At 41.4% G+C, this 22,434-nt stretch overlaps 2 protein-coding genes across 10 annotated transcripts in view; one reads left to right on the top strand and one right to left on the bottom strand.

The window, feature by feature from the left end:
* Positions 1-2,800, top strand: part of lmbr1 (limb development membrane protein 1) — a 60,830-nt gene extending 58,030 nt beyond the window's left edge. For both annotated transcript variants that reach the window (XM_061965808.1, XM_061965807.1), the window contains exons 16-17: positions 737-898; positions 979-2,800. In XM_061965808.1, the coding sequence (XP_061821792.1) occupies positions 737-898; positions 979-1,064 (248 nt within the window). In that variant the 3' untranslated portion in view covers positions 1,065-2,800. The remainder of the gene's footprint in view (positions 1-736; positions 899-978) is intronic.
* Positions 2,801-4,173: 1,373 nt separating this feature from the next.
* rnf32 (ring finger protein 32) overlaps positions 4,174-22,434 on the bottom strand; it is a 221,848-nt gene continuing 203,587 nt past the window's right edge. For all 8 annotated transcript variants that reach the window (XM_061965817.1, XM_061965822.1, XM_061965819.1 and 5 more), the window contains 5 exons: positions 19,718-19,860; positions 16,285-16,442; positions 13,837-13,945; positions 5,989-6,156; positions 4,174-4,527 (listed from right to left, as the gene is read on the bottom strand). In XM_061965817.1, the coding sequence (XP_061821801.1) occupies positions 4,318-4,527; positions 5,989-6,156; positions 13,837-13,945; positions 16,285-16,442; positions 19,718-19,860 (788 nt within the window). In that variant the 3' untranslated portion in view covers positions 4,174-4,317. The remainder of the gene's footprint in view (positions 4,528-5,988; positions 6,157-13,836; positions 13,946-16,284; positions 16,443-19,717; positions 19,861-22,434) is intronic.

The following is a 22,434-nucleotide window of genomic DNA, read 5'->3' as shown; positions in this document are numbered from 1 at the left end:
TCTCATTTCTGTGTTGAGATGATCCAAAGCAAATCTTAGTTCTGCAACAAAGTCCTTGATAGTCCTTGAGCTGGCAAGGCCAGCAGCGTGTACTAACCACATGTCCTCCATAAAACAATTGCGTCCAACTTTGGTGGCTTCCTCTGAACACTTTAAGTGTCCTGTGTGATTGGATCCACCAGCATTTTGAAACCGGGGAAAAGAGGAAGAACCACACCTTAATCTTTGTGAAGAGATGAGTCGTCCTGCAAAACTGCAGTGCTTAGTCATCTGCCAACTCGCCCATTTCCAAAGCGCTGCAGAGGTTGTTAATTACGTCCCAACATTCCCAGAGTTCCAGGCTGCTTGATGCTGCCTTTTCACCACTCAAACATAGGCTTGTTTGTCATTTGCCTTTTTCTAATGAGCGTCCACCTACTCAGTGGCCTAGTGGTTAGAATGTCCGCCCTGAGATCGGTAGGTTGTGAGTTCAAACCCCGGTCGAGTCATACCAAAGACTATAAAAATGGGACCCATTACCTCCCTGCTTGGAAGGGTTGGAATTGGGGGTTAAATCATCAAAATGATTCCTGGGCGCGGCACTGCTGCTGCCCACTGCTCCCCTCACCTCCCAGGGGGTGAACAAGGGGATGGGTCAAATGCAGAGGACACATTTCACCACACCTAGTGTGTGTGTGACAATCATTGGTACTTTAACTTACAATCATTGGTACTTAAACTTAACTTTCCTTCCCAGGCATTACCAGGTTTGATCTGTTGGGAGATTTTGGGAGATTCAACTGGCTGGGAAACTTTTACATCGTCGTCTCGTACAACCTTCTCTTTGCCGTCGTGACCACGCTCTGTCTTGTCAGGAAGTTCACCTCGGCCGTACGAGAAGAGCTCCTCAAGGCCCTAGGTAAGTTGGTCAAAGTGTGCAGTGACAGACTGGAAGATTTTGGTGATGCTGTGTCTTATGTCTCCCCTCGCTCTGGCCAGGTCTGGATAAATTGCAACTGTCATACAGCCCTACCGACCCTGAATCTGGGAAGCTCTCAGCCAACGGGCATCAGAAAACTTTGTGAAAGTATGGGGTCAACATGCACACAGCCAAGGGAAGGAGAGATTTCACAGTACAGCTGCTGAAAGGTGAAAGGGACTGAAGGGGAACTTAATAAAGCCGTGCAGTGTCTGGCAGATGCTGCAAATAGAGGCTGAGAGCCATTTTGCTGCGTGACATTCCATTCCCTGGGCCTCGGATGGGAGCTGGGATGGAGCCAAGAGGAGACGGAGGAGTGTGATGGCTGCACTTACTCCCTCAGCTGTGCTTCTACCAACCACCTGTGCTACACACTGCTCCTCTTTTCAGTCGCGTTTTCACCAAGCACACTTCAGGTTCATCATTTAACCCACAAAGTTGTACTCAAGTGTTTTGGTTCAGATAAGGGTTGGGTATTTAGGGAATGGTTGGGTATTTAGGGAATCTTTCAAATGGAACTAAGCTGAGCAACACCACTTAGTGAAAAGAAGGCATTTTTGGACCATTGAGTGCAGTTTTTGGTTTTATCTGATTGTTTCAGAACGTGTGTCAACCTTTCCACTGGACCGGCTCAGGTCGACTCCATTGCCTTGAAGTCCGCTTTTCACTTCAAAATAGTCTTTGGTAAAATGTAGAAAACCAAGCAGCATTGAACAAAGCCAAGCTACAAAAGTTATTGGACAGTTCAGCACTAATGCTAACTCTCACTCCTATTGACTATGTACTGGAAACAATACCTTTGTTTTAGGAAGTGTCCTGCAGCAAGTAGGGCGGTGCAGTTGGAAATGTCAATGAGGCTGATGTCATTAGTTACAACTTTTAGGTGCTCCACATTTGACCGACTCCATTAGACAGGAGTTTGTGTGCACATTTTGCTTCCACCCCTTGTTTAAAAAAGGGTTAGTGTAAATATTATGTACTCATGTACATATGTTTGATAGCCTCTTTGTATTCTTTGAAAGCCAAGTTTTCCATCAGCGCACACAAGCAATGTGTACATATTAGTTGTTGTGAACAACTCAGTCCAAGGCAAACAATCTCAGAAGGTCTGCTTAAACTGGCATCAATTGATCATCTTCTCCACTGTGATGTTGTTGGCGTGCAGAAGTACCTTAAATGCCTTAAAGGACGCGCTCAATGTTTAAGTTGTTTCCTTTTGGTGTGGTTTTGGTCCCCAGGTAGTTCCACTGTGATGCTAGATGCACACATGGCTGTTGTCATAGAAACATGCAGCATACACCTGTTCATGTTGTGTGTTCTCATATGGAAAGGTAAAAAGGCAAAAACAAGAAGGCTCATTGTTTGCTTTGTACGAGTTACTTTTCCTTTCTCGATTGGGGCAATGAATATGCAGAATATGTTTTCTTAAATCAACCTCAATAGATGTCAGTTACCATTGTGGAAACCAGAACAGGACCAAAGATCTGATTTTATTGATGGATAGATAGTTCGATATTAAAAGAGAAGCTTTTTGTTCCACTGTTTTAGATTTAGTCCATCTGATTGTGTCCCATAACAACAAACTACTATTATGTCATTTCTAGGGATTCTTCTTACAAAGTGGACTGCGCGGCACCTGTCAGGGAAGTTGGTGTTGGCCGTGTTCTTTCGATCCGGTCATTGTACCTCAAATGTATTATCACAGTCATAAGCTGTGAAGCAGCTCAGTCTCTGCATGTAAACTATTTGGGTACATGTTTTGTGAATGTATTTTTTTTAAACAGTTTCTCAGTTTGTGTCTTTTTTATGTTTGTGTGTTTGCAAATAAAAGTTACAACATAACTTTTTTTTGTCATCATCTCTGCATAAAATACATGGCATTTTTTTCTTCAAGTTTTTGGTAGAAACAAAGGGAACCTGGCAAATTTAGCTTGGCATAAAAGTTAGCATCACTCCATCCAAACTAGCATTATATAGGCCGGGGGTCAGCAACACGCGGCTCTCAAGCCACATGCAGCTCTTTAGTGCCGCCCTAGTGGCTCCCTGGAGTCAATTAAAAAATGGAAAAAGATGGTGGAAAAATATATTTTTTGTTTTAATTTGGTTTCTGTAGGAGGACAAACATGACACAAACCTAATTGTTAGAAATCCCACTAATTATATTAAACATGTACAACTTACAGTAATCCAAAGAGGTTCAATAGGTCTTCAAAAAATTATGCAATTAGTTTTTCTTATAGCCAGACCTGTGTGTTTACTTCCAACTGTTGCCTTCCTCAGAGGTTGTCACATAACAAATTGCTTGTACAACTTTTTACAACGCTGCCACAGAAAGACGTATTTTATGCCACTACTCCTTTGTCTCATTTTGTCCACCAAACTTTTTATGCTGTGCTTTAATGCACAAAGGTGAGCTTTGTTGATGTTATTGACTTGTGCTAATCAGGCATATTTGGTCAGTGCATGACTGTAAGCTAATCGATTGCTATCAGGCTATTTAGTAGAGGTGGGAATCTTTGGCCACCTCATGATTTGATTAACAATCGATAATTGATGCAGTTTTACATTTCTTTTCAGTGCATTTGTAATAAGAAATTCCCATCACATTTATTAAATTCATGGCAATGTGTGCAAAACTGGAACATGAGTGCCCTATAATAAAGGAGCTGGCTCACTGCAGTCAGACAAATTTGAAAACGGTCTGTATTACTTTATTAACAATAAATAAATCGATTATTGACATTTACTAATCGATTTTTTTTGTCCGAATTTCGATGCATCTAAAAATCGATTATTTTCCCCACCTCTACTATTTAGGCTAGCTGTATGTACATATTGCATCATTATGTATATAATATTGACTGCATTTCTGATAGATGTTTGTGTGCCGTTACAGACCACAGCAAACGTTACCCAGCTTGCAAAGATTGTAATAAATCCATTAGAAGAAGACAGTTTCCTTTAACTTGGACACACACATCTATACCTTTGGCCATTCTAAGCCAGTCATTTTCAGACGTTATCTCACCCTCTGAGAAGCCTCTGTCTTACTAATGTTTTTCAATGTTGTACAAATGTGTAGAATAAATATTACATTTAAACATTTCTGTCAATGAAGATTTGCGTCAGCCTGCGACACATTTTGATAGTAGGCTAATATGCTAATAGACACTTACATCATGTGTTGCCTTCATTATATATATAAGGCTGATAAGTTTTTGGCTTCAGACAGATTTTTATTAAAATTTTTGGTCCAATATGGCTCTTTCAACATTTTGGGTTGCCGACCCCTGCTATCGGCTAACACAATCACAATGAGTGGTTATCAGTGAGATGTCCATAAACTGTGTCTACCGGGTTCAGATGAGCTTTTTGTAGTAAGTGGACCTGCAGAGAGGGCATGTGGCTCTACCAGCCACAGCGAAGGCCTCAAAGGCATCCAAACAGCGCCGGTGGAAAATGTGCGAGCAGGACAACAGCACTGAGCGTCTCCCTTGATAGAGGCTGATGTCGGGCCCGCACAGCCCCGTCAGGCAGATGGCACAGTCGCCGGTGCCCCGCTGGGTCACCTGTTCACACATGAAAATATGCAATAATTATCATTGACACTGCAGATCTATTTTTCTATCAGCAAGCAGCCTATCATCCACTATCTCCACCAACGTTCCCTCTAAGGTGCGCGCCTGTGCAATTGCGCACTACTCAAGCGTCCTCTGCGCACGGCAAATCTATGCCACGCACAAAATCAAATAAAATAAGCGCATAACAATTTTCGACACACGGACACGACAGAGAAAACAGTTTTCGTCATCATTGTTCAAATATTGTAACATCTGTCGAGACACTTTGAGGACATGAATTCCATCGATCACTTTACCGAGCAAAACTCTTTATTGTCGGCCATAAACACATCACCAAAACATTAGTAAAAAAAAATGATATCTAGCAAAACTGTTCATTTTCTGCAGGACAAACCAGACCAAAAGCAACTTTGTTATATCAACAGCAGCCGCTCGGTCTTTCTCACTTGCGTCAACACATGCACATATGGCACTTAGCCAGTGATGCGTTTACAGCCACACAAAAAGTCGGACAACTCAAACACCACACATAAAGTGTAATTCCAGGTCGTTACACTATGATTTACCAATCAAATGTGTGCTTATTCTAGTGTCATTTATTAGGAATCTTAATTTATAAATATTAATCATGAAATGCTGTTAGTATATTAAATAAATACTAATAAAAATATATTTTTTACAAACAGGAAGTTGCAGGAATGTACACATGATCCCCTGCTTACATCTCATTGTGCAACATGTGAATGTTTTAATGGGAACTAAATGCAATGTCTGAAAGGGGTACAAATTATTTCCAAAGCAGGACCTCCACCCAGACAAACAATACAAGTACACAGTTCAAGAAAAACAATATATTTTGTTATTGTCATTGTAAGTGGGCCTAAACACTTATATTAGAAAATAACCTCATGGAAATGACTGCTGTCATTTGATTATAATAATAAGGGAATGTTGTCTGTCTATCTGTGTTGGCCCTGCGATGAGGTGGGGACTTGTCCAGGGTGTACCCCGCCTTCCGCCCGAATGCAGCTGAGATAGGCTCCAGCGACCCCGAAAGGGACAAGCGGTAGAAAATGGATGGATGGATGGATGGAGATTGAACTTGTTATTTAGTCAGGTTTGGGACATGTGTGCTGCTGGTGTAGCCACAGTGTGCACGTCTGATGTTGCTCACATGTTAATGCTCAGGGAGTTTTTGCGTTTGCTCACACACATGAACAATTAGAGGGAACATTGATCTCCACTAAAGGAGCACGGTGGTCTTTTTATTTACAATGTCGAGGCCAGCACCTTTTCTCATGGAAATGTAAAAATGAACTTGGTGCAGTATTGATTATGTGAATAAATTAATGATCTCTTGTCACGCCCGGGCAAGCGTAAACGCGTCATGGATTAAAAAGGTTAAGACGGAGGCAGAAGGCTTGATGGTGTGCGATGATGTTTCCTGACCTGACTGCGTATGCGCTCCCAGTCGTCCTCCTGAGGCTCCGAGACGTACTTTCTCTCCAGCTGCTGGAACACTCGCCGGCTCGATGACAGCAAGCGGTCGATATCGCTAAGAAAAGCCTCCACGTCGGTATGATGGTGTCGCACAAAGCTCTCGTTCAGCTCCAGCAGCTGAAGGCAACAAACATCTTAGTGGCACAAAGCAGACATACGATGCAGCCGTGTGCTTCATCAGGGCTAATTATCTTCTTGTGTTTGTTATGGTGGCCGACAGTGCAGATCAATACCTGCACAATGTCCACTCACAAATTTGAGACATGCTCTCTGATTTTCCTTATACCATTTCAGACATTTCCGTAAAGGTACATGAAAACCCGCCTGTCACCTTTTGAGCCATCTATAGCGGAATGAAAGAAACCTCTCGTCAGTCACCCACTCTCTTTGTCTCTGTGGGTGGCGACAGGACCGCTCGCACTGATGCACACAGAAGTAGAGGCTCGTAACCGGATCAGTCACAGAATGTAATCACTTGTTCCGCTTCCCATTTCGGACATTTCCTGAAAGTTTCATTAAAACCCGCCCATAGGATTTTGAGATATTTTGCTAAGTAACTGACAACCAGAGGCAACGCTTATATAACCTCCTGGCAGAGGTAATTAGTAGAGATGTCCGATAATATCAGACTGCCGATATTATCAGCCGATAAATGCTTTAAAATGTAATATCGGAAATTATCGGTATCGGTTTCAAAAAGTCAAATTTATGACTTTTTAAAACGCCGCTGTGTACACGGACGTAGGGAGAAGTACAGAGCGCCAATAAACCTTAAAGGCACTGCCTTTGCGTGCCGGCCCAATCACATAATATCTACGGCTTTTCACACACACGAGTGAATGCAATTCATACTTGGTCAACAGCCATACAGGTCACACTGAGGGTGGCCGTATAAACAAGTTTAACACTGTTACAAATATGCGCCACACTGTGAACCCACACCAAACAAGAATGACAAACACATTTCGGGAGAACATCCGCACCGTAACACAACATAAACACAACAGAACAAATACCCAGAACCCCTTGCAGCACTAACTCTTCCGGGACGCTACAATATACACCCCCCGCTACCCCTCCAACCCCGCCCACCTCAACCTCCTCATGCTCTCTCAGGGAGAGCATGTCCCAAATTCCAAGCTGCTGTTTTGAGGCATGTTAAAAAAAATAATGCACTTTGTGACTTCAATAATAAATATGGCAGTGCCACGTTGGCATTTTTTTTCCATAACTTGAGTTGATTTATTTTGGAAAACCTTGTTACATTGTTTAATGCATCCAGAGGGGCATCACAAGAAAATTAGGCATAATAATGTGTTAATTCCATGACTGTATATATCGGTATCGGTTGATATCGGAATCGGTAATTAAGAGTTAGACAATATCAGGATATCGGATATCAGGAAAAAAAGTCATTATCGGACATCTCTAGTAATTAGCTAAGTCATTCAGAGCATCCATCCATCCATCCATTTTCTACCGCTTATCCCTTTCGGGGTCGCGGGGGATGCTGGAGCCTATTTCAGCTACAATCGGGCGGAAGGCGGCGTACACCCTGGACAAGTCGCCAGCTTATCGCAGGGCAACACAGATAGACAGACAACATTCACACTCACATCCACACACTAGGGTCAATTTAGTGTTGCCAATCAACCTATCCCCAGGTGCATGTCTTTGGAGGTGGGAGGGAGCCGGAGTACCCGGAGGGAACCCACGCAGTCACGGGGAGAACATGCAAACTCCACACAGAAAGATCCCGAGCGCAGGTTCGAACCCAGGACCTTCGTATTGTGAGGCAGACGCACTAACCCATCCACAGTGCTGCCCCATTCAGAGCATATCATCAAGTAAAGAAAAGCTGAAGAATATCACAGACATAGCGTACTTTTCGGACTATAAGTCGCAGTTTTTTTCCATAGTTTGGCCGGGGGTGCGACTTATACTCAGGAGCGACTTATGTGTGAAATGATTAACACATTAGCGTAAAATATCAAATATTATTATTTAGCTCATTCACGTAAGAGACTAGACGTATAAGATTTCACGGGATTTAGCGATTAGGAGTGACAGATTGTTTGGTAAACGTATAGCATGTTCTATATGTTATAGTTATTTGAATGACTCTTACCATAATATGTTACCTTAACATACCAGTTGGTTATTTATGCCTCATATAACGCATACTTGCCAACCTTGAGACCTCCAATTTCGGGAGGTGGGGGGTGGGGGGTGGTTGCGGGGGGCGTGGTTGGGGGCGTGGTTAAGAGGGGAGGAGTATATTTACAGCTAGAATTCACCAAGTCAGGTATTTCATATATATATATATATATATATATATATATATATATATATATATATATATATATATATATATATATATATATATATCCCCGCGACCCCGAAGGGAATAAGCCGTAAAGGATGGATGGATGGATATATATATATATATGAGAAATAATTGACTTTCAGTGAATTATATATATATATATATATATATATATATATATATATATATATATATATATATATAAATAAAACAAATACTTGAATTTCAGTGTTCATTTATTTACACATATACACACACATAACACTCATCTACTCATTGTTGAGTTAAGGATTGAATTGTCCATCCTTGTTCTATTCTATGTCACTATCTTTCTAACCATGCTGAACACCCTCTCTGATCATGCATTGCTGTGTGGCACGCACAAAAGTGCTTTCATCAAATGCACTAGATGGCAGTATTGTCCTGTTTAAGAGTGTCACAACATTGCTGTTTACGGCAGACGGACTGCTTTACTGTAGACGTTCTTTATATTGTGGGAAAGCGGACTCAGGTCCGCCTGAATTTCGGGAGATTTTCGGGAGAAAATTTGTCCCGGGAGGTTTTCGGGAGAGGCGCTGAATTTCGGGAGTCTCCCGGAAAATCCGGGAGGGTTGGCAAGTATGATATAACGTACACTTATGTGTATGTTATTTATGCCTCATATAACGTACACTTATTCAGCCTGTTGTTCACTATTCTTTATTTATTTTAAATTGCCTTTCAAATGTCTATTCTTGGTGTTGGCTTTTATCAAATACATTTCCCCCAAAAATGCGACTTATACTCCAGTGCGACTTATTTGTCTTTTTCCTTCTTTTTTATGCATTTTCGGCCGGTGCGACTTATACTCCGGAGCGACTTATACTCCGAAAAATAAGGTACATCATTTTTTCTGATTTACAAAATGAAAATTTTAGTGCTAGCTAACAAAGGTGAACCCACGCTACTTTAGCATAAAAGCTGTGTTAGCAGCTCCACAAGACATCATGTGGTCTTAGGGCATGTTTGCACATGTGCACTGCCTGCTTCTCCTCGCCAAGCTGTCACGCTGACATCAGGACCGCTTTACGGCCGGGCTTGGACGCCTAGTTCAACAACTGCGAAGCGCTCAGGTAGAAGTTTTATGACTTTTTCCACAAACAGCGTGATGAACTTTGCTACTAGCGTGGACGTAGACGAACACACGAAGGGCGAGAGCAGTAGGAGTGTCTTATCTCCACGCCCCCACCCCTTAATGTGTTGACTCAGGGTCGGACCTCGGAAGCGGGGCAAAAAGGAAAGCCAGCCACAGGGATGAGTTGATAATGTGTAACTTGTTTAGTTGCAGGCATGTCTTGGTCGGCAGCATGTGGCTCAGAGCGGTCGAGCACCAACACGCCTGTTTGCTTTACAGTCAGCTAAGCAAACACCTTCAAAATGGCGTCCATCACAGCTGTCAGCAGCATGTTGCACAGCATCATCCTCGGTGTGACAAAAGATACCAGAATGTCACGACCACCCACTACCGACTGACACCGGTGGGCGTGGCCTAATGCGGCGTCCGATTTAAATGGCTCCGTCAAAGCCTTGGGTTTTGATTTTCCTCATGGCACCGCATTAAGTAAACACAAGACATGTAACCTCGCACAACAATCCCGAGGAAGCCAGCTGTGTCTGGTGGGCTCTGAGCAGGCCTCACTAGATGGCAATGTTTCCTTTCCACTACGACTCCGTCACTCAACACGACGACGAGCCTCGGCGACGACGTGAGGTACACAAACACCACACAACTACTTGAATGGATGAAGGAATAGCAGACCAGAGTGAGAGCGTGGTGCTTTTGTGTGCAGTCTGGAATGTTCCATCTGTTTGACTAAAACACTAACTCTCTCCGTATTAGCCGACAAACAAGGAAAGTTTTCACAAACATCAAAGCGGCTCCAGAGGGTCAACGCAGGTGAAGGTGTGTGTGTGTACTTGGGGTCAGAGAGTGCTTCTACATGACGCTTGCCTTGATTTGACCCAATGAGACACTCGTAGCCTATTTGTCCCAAATTTGTTACTCCAAGTCTCGTCACTTTCATACTGAACAAATGAAAATCACATTATTTTCCTTACTCATCAGCCGCCAATGTTTCAAATTAGTCCGTCTCCTTCCGCTACGTAGCCAAGATGGCGACTATTGATGGTAGTAAGTATCCATTACGTCAGTGTTTTTCAACCTTTTTTGAGCCAAGGCACATTTTTTTCATTGAAAAAATGCGGAGGCCCACCACCAGCAGAAATCATTAAAAAATGAAACTCAGCAGCCGATATTGACAATTAAAAGTCGTTGTCGCAATTGTTGGATATGACTTTAAAGCATAACCAAGCATGCATCAATATAGCTCTTGTCTCAAAGTAGGTGTACTGTCACCACCTGTCACATCACGCCCTGACTTAATTGGACTTTTTTGCTGTTTTTTGCGCTCCTATTTTGGTGGCTTTTTCTCTTTATTTGGTATTTTCCTGTAGCAGTTTCATGTCTTCCTTGACCGCTATTCCCCACACCTGCTTTGTTTTAGCAATCAAGAACATTTCAGTTGTTTTTATCCTTCTTTGTGGGGACATTGTAGATTGTCAGGTCATGTTCGGAAGTACTTTGTGGACGTCGTCTCTGTTCCACAGTTAGTCTTTGCTGTCGTCCAGCATTCTGTTTTTGTTTACTTTGTAGCCAGCTCAGGTTTAGTTTCGTTATGCATAGCCTTCCCTAAGCTTCAATGCCTTTTCTTAGGGGCACTCACCTTTTGTTTATTTTTGGTTTAAGCATTAGATATCTTTTTACCTGCACGCTGCCTCCCGCTGCTTCCGACATCCACAAAGCTATTAGCTACCTGCTGCCACCTACTGATATGTAATAGTATTACACGGTTACTCTGCCGATCTCCAGACAGCACAGACACTCAACAATGGCACATTATTTGCGGATTATAATTACTGGTTTGCAAAAAATATTTTTAACCCAAATAGGTGAAATTAGATCATCTCCCACGGCACACCAGACTGTATCTCACGGCACACTAGTGTGCCACGGCACAGTTTAAAGTCATATCCAACAATTGCGACAACGACTTTTTATTGTCAATATCGGCTGCTGAGTTTAATTTTTTAATGATTTCTGCTGGTGGTGTGCCTTCGCATTTTTTCAATGAAAAAAATGTGCCTTGGCTCAAAAAAGGTTGAAAAACAATGGTTTACATAACATGTAATGGTGGTGTTTTGGTCCAAACTTTGCATAGATTTTGTTTCACAGACCATCTTCAAGCCACTTTCTGACTGGCTCTTCAGATTGTGCCGTTTTATGGGAGGTATTTTTGACGTGCCGTAGCCCTCATCCAGGCCAAGCACCATTTGACTGCGTCTTCACCCCGTCAGCCACGTTGTAGTTTTTAGCGCATCCAGATGGAGTCTACTAACTATACGCTACTTTTTTATTAAAAATGGCAACAGTGGAGGATTTTATGAGCCAGTCTGCCCCACAACAAGAGGATAGAGAAAAATAAGGAAATCATTGACCACACCTTTGGACTGGATAAAAATGGCGGCCTCGAGCAAAGCTCTTCGGGTAAACCTCTACCATATATGGATATATCTGCTGACGTAACTACGGCAAAATACGTCACAATCGTCTCAAATTCCAAAAAGCTTGTATGGATCAAGTTTGGAAGAAGGCGAGAATGTTTTATAAATATCGCCACCTTGCCTACATAGTTTGATTTGACATTTTCTGGATTTATGGGGCTCCCAATTAGGAAGGTAGGAAGAGTTGGTTTTGCATAACAGGACCCTTTTAAGGAGCAAGAAGTGTTTACAGTACTTAAAGGCCTACTGAAACCCACTACTACCGACCACGCAGTCTGATAGTTTATATATATCAATGATGAAATCTTAACATTGCAACACATGCCAATACGGCCGGGTTAACTTATAAAGTGCAATTTTAAATTTCCTGGGAAACTTCCGGTTGAAAATGTCTAGGTATGATGACGTATACGCGTGACGTCGAAGGTTGAAACGGAAGTATTGGGACGCAATTGTATCCAATAAAAAAAGCTCAGTTTTCATCGCAAAATTCCACAGTATTCTGGACATCTGTGTTGGTGAATCTTTTGCAATTTGTTTAATGAACAATGGAGACTGCAAAGAACAAACCTGTAGATGCGATCGGTGTATTAGCGTCTGGCTACAGCAACACAACCAGGAGGACTTTGACTTGGATAGCAGACGCGCTATCCGACGCTAGCCGCCGACCGCATCGATGATCGGGTGAAGTCCTTCGTCGCTCCGTCGATCGCTGGAACGCAGGTGAGCTTCGGTGTTGATGAGTAGATGAGGGTTGGCGTAGGTGGAGAGCTAATGTTTTTATCATAGCTCTGTCGAGGTCCGTAACTAAGTTAGATTCAATGGCGTCGTTAGCAACAGCATTGTTAAGCTTCGCCAGGCTGGAAAGCATTAACCGTGTAGTTACAGGTCCATGGTTTAATAGTATTGTTGATTTTCTGTCTATCCTTCCAGTCAGGGGTTTATTTATTTTGTTTCTATCTGCAGTTAAGCCCGATGCTATCATGTTAGCTCCGCAGCTAAAGTGCTTCACCGATGTATTGTCGTGGAGATAAAAGTCACTGTGAATGTCCATTTCGCGTTCTCGACTCTCATTTTCAAGAGGATATAGTATCCGAAGTGGTTTAAAATACAAATCCGTGATCCACAATAGAAAAAGGAGAGAGTGTGGAATCCAATGAGCCCTTGTACCTAAGTTACGGTCAGAGCGAAAAAAGATGCGTCCTGCACTGCACTCTAGTCCTTCACTCTCACGTTCCTCATCCACGAATCTTTCATCCTGGCTCAAATTAATGGGGTAATCGTCGCTTTCTCTGTCCCAATCGCTCTCGCTGCTGGTGTAAACAATGGGGAAATGTGAGGAGACTTTCAACTTGTGACGTCACGCTACTTCCGGTACAGGCAAGGCTTTTTTTTATCAGCGACCAAAAGTTGCGAACTTTATCGTCGTTGTTCTATACTAAGTCCTTTCAGCAAAAATATGGCAATATCGCGAAATGATCAAGTATGACACATAGAATGGATCTGCTATCCCCGTTTAAATTAAAAAAAATAATTTCAGTAGGCCTTTAACGTCTGTGTTTCGAGACAATGTACCCACAAGGAGTATTGGACGCGGTCCCCAGTGAGATTTGTAGCCGGACGTGGAAGCACAGGGCCTGGCTAAAAAAACAGACTCGGTCGGAAGGTAATACAGAAGGATTGACCTAAAACTTGTGTGGTGTTCGTGGCTGTGGGACATAATTAATGACCACACACCATACATCTCCCCTACACATTTCTATTACATACAAGATGTCTAATAGTTTGTGTGAAGACCACACCAGATTAGACTAGAAGAAGCCAATGCAGACGTTATTAGGCTGATGATGTCATCTCCTTATAAAATTCACCTTTGCTTCATAGAATTTACGGCGCAGGCGCTTGTCTTTTGGGCAGACGTTTCTCCGAATATTCCTGTACCACTTCCGTGCAATGTAGCCTCGCCAGAAAGCCTGGATTCTGTACACACAGAAATACAAATGAGATTTATTTGCAGAGTTGACAAACTTATAGCACAGTGATCTGCATCATACTATATCGAATACAGCGTTTTTGTACGACTCACTTTTTCCATCCATCCATCCATTTCCTACCGCTTGTCTCTGGGTGTACCTGGGCGGAAGGCGGTGTACACCCTGGACAAGTCGCAGGGCCAACACAGATAGACGTACAACATTCACACTTGCATTTACACACTAGCCAAACATTAACTTGGATGGACGGACAATTGCAAAATTATCCACCATGTGGCCAAAGAAAGTAGCGTTTGATAAAGGTGAGAAACACCCTAAAGCACAGGTATCAAACTCAAGGCCCGGGGCCAGATCTGGCCCGCCACATCATTTTATATTGTTCACGAAAGCCTGGAAATAATATGTGTCTCGAATAAGCGTAGTACTTTTCTTAGTAAATATATTTGTTCTTTCCATGTTGACAGAAACAATACATGTACTGCATGCAATTGCTTATTTTTTATACTTTAATATGAACTAATAATGCAACAAATATAATACTATCGTACATTCCAAGCTGTTTTTGTTAAAATAAAAATAAATGCTTAAATATGTTGTCGTTTCAACAATGTTTAAATTCAAATAACTGCAAATAAATACTTAAATATCTGCTTGACTCATGATTTCAAGGCAAGTTATCCATCAAATTGTGCAGTGTCAAAATAATAAAACAATTTTATGCTAAAAATGTTACCGTACAAAAATAGTGGTAAATACACTGTAAAAACAACAACCATAGATTTTATACACTCTAAACACAACAACCATAGATTTTACAAAAAAATAACAGTGGTACCGCTTTTAGATTTAAAGTAATATGCTATACAAAACTTTGTCAGTTTTACGGTAAGATTTTGGAAACTCAGATGCCTTTTTTTTAGTTTTTTTTTTTTTACTGTAAAATCTAAAAAAAATTTACAGTGTAGGTAAAAAAAATATATATAATCACATACATCTGCAGTTATGTAAATATAGCATTAGGAAAATCTTTATCCATTTATATTCATATATTATTCACTGCTACAAATGGCCCTCTGAGGGCAGTTATAATAACTGCAATGTTGAGTTGAGTTGAGTTTGAGTTTATTTGGAACATGCAAGCATACAACATGATACATCACAATTTCCAGTTTCTCTATTCAACATGTTCGAAAAGGAGTAGGAAGAAGCAGAGCTTATTTAATCCTACCCCTTTTCTTTTACATAACAGTTGCTAAAACTTTTGTTCACTTCCTGTTCTCAATTTATTCACAATATACTCCATAAGTAATCACAATAAAAATAAATAAATAAATAATAATTGGTGAAGTAAGTTATATTTCATATGATGAGATTAGCAAGATTATTTTGAGAAAGAATGAATGGATGGATGAAATAAATTCAGAATGTTTATCATGGTTCTTCTTCTTTGTACTTTGTAAACACTAAGTTTGAAGAGTTTCTTAAAGTGGATCATATTAGTTCATTGTTTGATTGCTTTGCTTAATCTATTCCATATTTTAATTCCACATACAGATATACTGAAGGTTTTAAGTGTTGTACGTGCATACAAATGTTTTAAATTACATTTTTCTCTAAGATTATATTTCTCCCCTTTTTTTGAGAAGAATTGTTGTATATTCTTGGGTAGCAGGTTATACTTTGCTTTGTGTATAATTTTAGCTGTTTGCAAATTCACTATGTCGTGGAATTTCAGTATCTTTGATTCAATAAATAAAGGGTTTGTATGTACTCTATATCCAACATTATGTATTATTCTAATTGATCTTTTTTGTAACACCGTTAATGAATGAAGTGTACTTTTGTAGTTATTTCTACACAATAGCAGTAGAGAATATGAAGTGATTTTTGGTCTAGAACATGTTTTGCTTTATTTATTGACGTGTTTCTTGCTACTTTATGTTGTATGTTTTTTACATGAGATTTCCAGTTCAATTTATCATCAATCATTATACCTAGAAATTTGGTTTCTCAAATGTGGCCCTCAATAAAAATGACTTTGACACCCCTACACTTAAGGTAAAAATTATGTAATACATTTCATTCGTCATTCTAGGCATTTCACTTAGTTTTCTACATTAAAAACTATAAACGCTCTCCACAAAATGCAATCTGTGTTCATATTCCCTGGAACAGATTATTTCTAATGGGAACAGTTGCTTCGGTTTTTGTATGATTCGTTCTTTGTGAACCTTTTGTCAAATATTACAAAAACAGATGGTACGACTGTATTTTGACTGGTTGGAAGACGAGAGAGATCACTGCAAACCAGAGCAATAATCACACCTGGTGGCACACTGGTTGCGAAAGAGGCGCGCAGCATCGTGGATCACACGCGTTTCGTACTGCTCCCTCCTGCACATCGGGCAGCACTTCCTCCCGGAGAACCTCTCGAAGGCCTGCAGACATGCTTTGTGGAAGACGTGGGAGCAGGACAGCAGCACCTAAGAGGGACACAAAGACGCTGTTGAGCCTAATGGCACACACACATTGCAGCTTTAGGATGCCAACGTGAGTGTGTGTATTCAGACACATGTGAAAGTGTGTAACTAAGTGTTATTTGCCAAGGGGATAGAAGGAACCAGCAGGAGCTTCTGCGAACCGGCTGGAACCTGGACTACCTGCCAGAGGAGCTCTTTTATGCTCTGAAAGGGGACGGCTACAGCAATGCCACTTGGCACACGAAAAGGTTTACTTAGATCTCTGGAGGGCAGGAGGTCGGGGGGACGTATTGATTTCCTATTGTTTTGGGCCGGCTCCACACTCTCCCATCAGCTGAGAAAGAGCCCCCCTGCTGTGCACAATTTCCAGCAGCTCGACAAGCCATTAGAGCGGAGAGAAAGCTACAACCTGCAGTCTGACATATCGCATTCAACACATGCATTTCAAGACTAAACAAGCCGTTCCAGATCATTCCGAGAAGGATATCGTTCATTTCAACTGGCGCTGTCAAAGTTCCAGTTGTTTTTATTGTCATATATTGTTATTTCAAAATGGTAAGCATGACTATGTTTGTTAGTGTGTGTCTGTAAAATAATGTTTGTGTGCATTTTGCATTGAGCCATGTTTAATAAGCAAACATTAGCATGAAGCAAACAAATTATCCAGTTGATCACATGTTGATGGTATTGAAAATTATCTGTCAAAGTGACACTTATTGGAGATGAAATACTTCCATCTATCTGACATTAAAAACGCGGCTGCTGAACCTGTCGCCCTTGTCGAGTGGGGCCGAGTCTGAACATGCTGGAGTTTGCAGTGACCACTTTGTCAATGTCTGTATGAACTTTAAACTGACCTTTTAACTGTTTATACATTTATTTTATTTTTGTTGTTCTTCATATACTAAGATATGAGCAGTTTTGTTTTGATCCCACATGACAGTTTGGACTATGTTCATTATTTTACTGGGTTTAGAATCACTTCCTGTGCTGGTGCACTTGTTTTGTCACTGTTTGGTCTCTCCGTTTTGCGTCACCTTTATTTTCTGTTCGTCGTCCTACCAGCACACCTGTTCTTCATTGTTAACTAGTTCTATTTAGTGCCACCCTGTTCTCTCCTTTAGTGCTGGTTCATTATCTAGTGTTCTGCTAGACTTGTGTTCCATTTATTCTGCCTGGTTCCTAATAAAACAACCTTCTGCCTGCACAACGCTTGCCTTTTCTGCATCCTGGGATCAACAGCTGACATGTTTTCTTTAATAAGCTTTTGTGTGTTGTTGTTGTGAAGCACCTATGGCACAATGATCAGCACTAATATACACCCTCCACTAGCTTCTTCAGAAATGTGTTTTCTTAAGCCTAATGTTTATTTGATTGTTAATTAAGCTTTCTTTTAGATGTAAAAGTTTGCCAATTTCAACCCAGCTGGCATATGACTGACTTGAACATTGAAATAAAATTTTAAACATGTCGTCCTTTCAACATTAAAACAATGTTTAAATCTAAATAATTGCAGAAACGTAATCAATAAATCAACACTGGAATCTTACCAAACATCTTACCAAAAAAATCGATGCCGGTTGCAAACGACACCTATAATAAATGCACCAAATAAAATTATGACGTTGAAACCAACACTTAATTAAATTCAAACCTTTCCCGTTTTTCCCTGGAAATTACGTTCTTTCTTACCGTCTTCATGGGTCACGTTTTTTTTCCTTCCATGAAAAAAATAATCTCATGCTAATTGCTCACTGCTGAACTATAGCTCTTGAGTGTAAACAGGCATGAGCGGATAGGTACCGGTATAAATAACGACAGTAACGATACTATTATATCGGTATATGGTCGATACTACAGTGATTAGATCAATATTTTTTTATCATCACTTTTTCATAGTTTTTGTTATTGTTTACAAACTCAGGAAACATGAGGGATTTAAGGGCAAAAAACAAATGATTAACATCAGAGCAAATAGTAGTTCTGGCTTATGTTTAGATATTTTGCACTATCAAATTCATTTTGCCTTAAATATTGTATAAAAGTAATTAAATTGGACTTATTATGCAAACCCAACTTGTCTTACATGAAGGACCTACTTTTGTGTATTTGGGATCCAAAAAAGTCTTGAAAATTTGAATTCAAACCATGGAGGCATGGCGGGAATATTTATAAAATAATCTTGCCTTTCTTCATACTTCCTCCAAACGAGCCGCTTAGAATTTGCTCTGTCTTGTGACCACTGCGGATATCTCCATATATACTGTATACATTTACCTAAAGACCTTTAGTCGTCACCAAGTTCCTTCCTTTTTTCTATCTTCTTGTTGTGGGGCAGACTAACTCGGACATGCACATACATCCTCCGTTGTTGCCATTACTAATACAAAGTAGCGCATAGTTAGTAAACTCCATATGGAAGCGCTAAAAACTACAACATGGCTGGCGGGGAGAAGACGCTGTCGAAGGTGAGCCACGTAAATAAGACCGCCCACAAAACGGCGCTTCCTGAAACGACTGTCAGAATACGACTTGACGATGATTTGTAAAACATCATCTATGCAACATTTTGACCAAAGAAACACCATTACATGTTATGTAGACCACAAGGAAGTGTTTTACGTTTAGAAAAAAATCATAATATGACTCCTTTAACGCGCCTTTTGTATGAAAAAAAACCCGACTAGACCTGCTCATTGGCAGTGCGCCTTATAATCCAGTGCGCTTTATAATCCGGTGCACCCTATTGTCCGGAAAATACGGGAGTTTGCAAAATCAACAGCAAATTCAACATTTATTCCCCCATAAATTCTAATTCCAATTTGAACAAATATTAAAACCTCAGCATTTGCTTTCATTGCCTTACTGCCTAAATTGTGATCCCAACCAGATTTAAAGAAATTATGTGCCTGATTATTTCGGACTTCTTGAACTCCTTATGAGTGTAGAAGGACATATGGGCCACCAGATAGGTAGAAATGTGAACTTCAGTGACCTTAGGAATATGTTTAAATCTTGTCAAAAGTATTGTAAAGAGTGGATGACTCCATTTGATCACATTCAGCGACTTCTTGGTGAAATCTGGCGTATTATCTGCCTTGTATATTATTAGGCTCTTGACACCTTTATAGTACTGTGCTCTGACATGTGCACAGCCGGTGGTAAGTCACTGGTGGCCATATTGATGTGTTTGCCCGGAAGTACGGCGGACTTCCTCCTGGTCACGTGGTTGCTCCCTAGCAATTCAGCGTTATCGCAGGCAGGCTGTTGGTGAATACCTGAGGCTGAAGGCAGAAAGCCTCTCTGCATATTGAACAAGGCTGCTCGGACTCCCGCTGCTGGAGTGACCTGGTCTTCACCCGCGTCCACTGGTCCTCGCTCAGCCTGCCCGCAGGCGGGGCCACCAAGCCCATCCTCTGAGCTAGTATAGGAGAGAATCATCACATCATGAATGAAGGGCACATAGAAAGTTCCAGAACAGGGGTGTCAAACTCATTTTAGCTCAGGGGCAGCATAGAGGAAAATCTGTGCACACGCGGGCCGGACTATTAAAATAATGGCATTAAAACAAAAAAATAAAGACAACTTCAGATTGTTTTCTTTGTCTTACTTTGGCCAAAAATAGAACAAACACATTCTGAACATATTACAATAAAAATATAGAAGAAAATACCGGCAGTGGTAAAGTTTAGATCCATGAAGGAAAGAAGAAAGTGAATGAATGTTTATAACTGAATACATTTACATTTTCGCCCGGAAAAGGGTGGAGTGCCATCTCTGGGTTGGGGAGGAGACCCTGCCCCAAGTGGAGGAGTTCAAGTACCTCGGAGTCTTGTTCAGGAGTGAGGGAAGAGTGGATCGCGAGATCGACAGGCTCTATCGATCTGTTGTGGTGAAGAAAAGAGCTGAGCCAGAAGGCAAAGCTCTCAATTTACCGGTCGATCTACATTCCCATCCTCACCTATGGTCATGAGCTTTGGTTTATGACCGAAAGGACAAGATCACGGGTACAAGCGGCCGGAATGAGTTTCCTCCGCCGGGTGGCGTGGCTCTCCCTTAGAGATAGGGTGAGAAGCTCTGCCATCCCGGAGGAGCTCAAAGTAAAGCCGCTGCTCCTCCACATTGAGGAGGAGCCAGATGAGGTGGATCGGACATCTGGTCAGGATGCCACCCGAACGCCTCCCCAGGGAGGTGTTTAGGGCAAGTCCGACCGGTAGGAGGCCACGGGGAAGACCCAGGACACGTTGGGAAGACTATGTCTCCCGGCTGGCCTGGGAACGCCTTAGGATCCCCCGGGAGGAGCTGGACGAAGTGGCTGGGGAGAGGGAAGTCTGGGCTTCCCTGTTTAGGCTGCTGCCCCCGCGACCCGACCTCGGATAAGTGGAAGAAGATGGATGGATGGATGGATAAATTTATATGTGCATAAAAATGTGTTTTCTTTTGTATAATTTTTTTTTATGAATTAACGTTTATGACAACCTTTTATCCAAAACTCAAATATAGAATGTGAGATATAACAGGATAATGCATACATTTATCTAGAGATGTCCAATAATATCGGACTGCCGATATAAATGCTTTAAAATGTAATAACTGAAATTATCGGTTTCAAAAAGTAAAATGTATGACTTTTTAAAACGCCGCTGTACGGAGTGGTACACAGACGTAGGGAGAAGTACAGAGCAGTTGCGTCTCCCAGTCATACTTGCCAACCCTCCCGATTTTCCCGGGAGACTCCCGAATTTCAGTACCCCTCCTGAAAATCTCCCGGGGCAACCATTCTCCCGAATTTCTCCCGATTTCCACCCAGACAACAATATTGGAGGCGACCCTTAAAGGCACTGCCTTTGCGTGCCGGCCCAATCACATAATACCCACGGCTTTTAACACACACAGGTGAATGCAAGGCATACTTGGTCAACAGCCATACAGGTCACACTGAGGGTGGCCGTATAAACAAGTTTAACACTGTTACAAATATGCGCCACACTGTGAACCCACACCAAACAAGAATGACAAACACATTTCGGGAGAACATTCGCACCGTAACACAACATAAACACAACAGACCAAATACCCAGAACCCCTTGCAGCACTAACTCTTTCGGGACACTACAATATACACCCTCCGCTACCCCACTTTCCAACCCCGATCACCTCAACCTCCTCATGTCCCAAATTCCAAGCTGCTGTTTTGAGGCATGTTAAAAAAATAATGCACTTTGTGACTTCAATAATAAATATGGCAGTGCCATGTTGGCATTTTTTTCCATAACTTGAGTTGATTTATTTTTGGAAAACCTTGTTACATTGTTTAATGCATCCAGCGGGGCATCACAACAAAATTAGGCATAATAATGTGTTCATTCTACGACTGTATATATCGGTATCGGTTGATATCGGAATCGGTAATTAAGAGTTGGACAATATCGGAATATCGTCAAAAAAGCAATTATCCGACATCTTTACATTTATCATTTGTTTTTCAAACCCTGTTTTTATGACTTGATGGGGTCCATGGGACCCCATTTAAAAAAAACTAGCAGTAGTATTGGTGCGTGCAAAACAGCAGCAGGCGGCTGTGGCCTGAGGGCCGGTTCTAATACTAATCAAATATCATCCATAGATACCGTATTTTTCGGATTATAAATCGCAGTTTTTTTCATAGTTTGGCCGGGGGTGCGACTTATACTCCGGAGCAACTTATGTGTAAAATTATTAACACATTACCGTAAAATATCAAATAATATTATTTAGCTCATTCGCGTAAGAGACGAAGCAAATGTCCGCAATCGTCACACACACGTCAGCAATCGTCACACACGTCAACCAATAAGAATTTGGCGGGGGCGGGTCATGGCAGAAGTGCATTGTGGGTCTTAGGATACTAATTGCTGCTACATCCGTAGTTATTAAAATGGATTATTTCAACATTGGCGGTAACTTATAAAAACTGAGAAGGGCTGAACTAAAATGGCACCGAAAAGGAAATCAT

The sequence above is a fragment of the Nerophis lumbriciformis genome, linkage group LG07, assembly GCF_033978685.3.
Source record: "Nerophis lumbriciformis linkage group LG07, RoL_Nlum_v2.1, whole genome shotgun sequence".
Lineage (NCBI taxonomy): Eukaryota > Metazoa > Chordata > Actinopteri > Syngnathiformes > Syngnathidae > Nerophis > Nerophis lumbriciformis.
The sequence above is the reverse complement of the archived record's forward strand: the minus strand, read 5'-3'. Positions and strand labels throughout refer to the sequence as shown.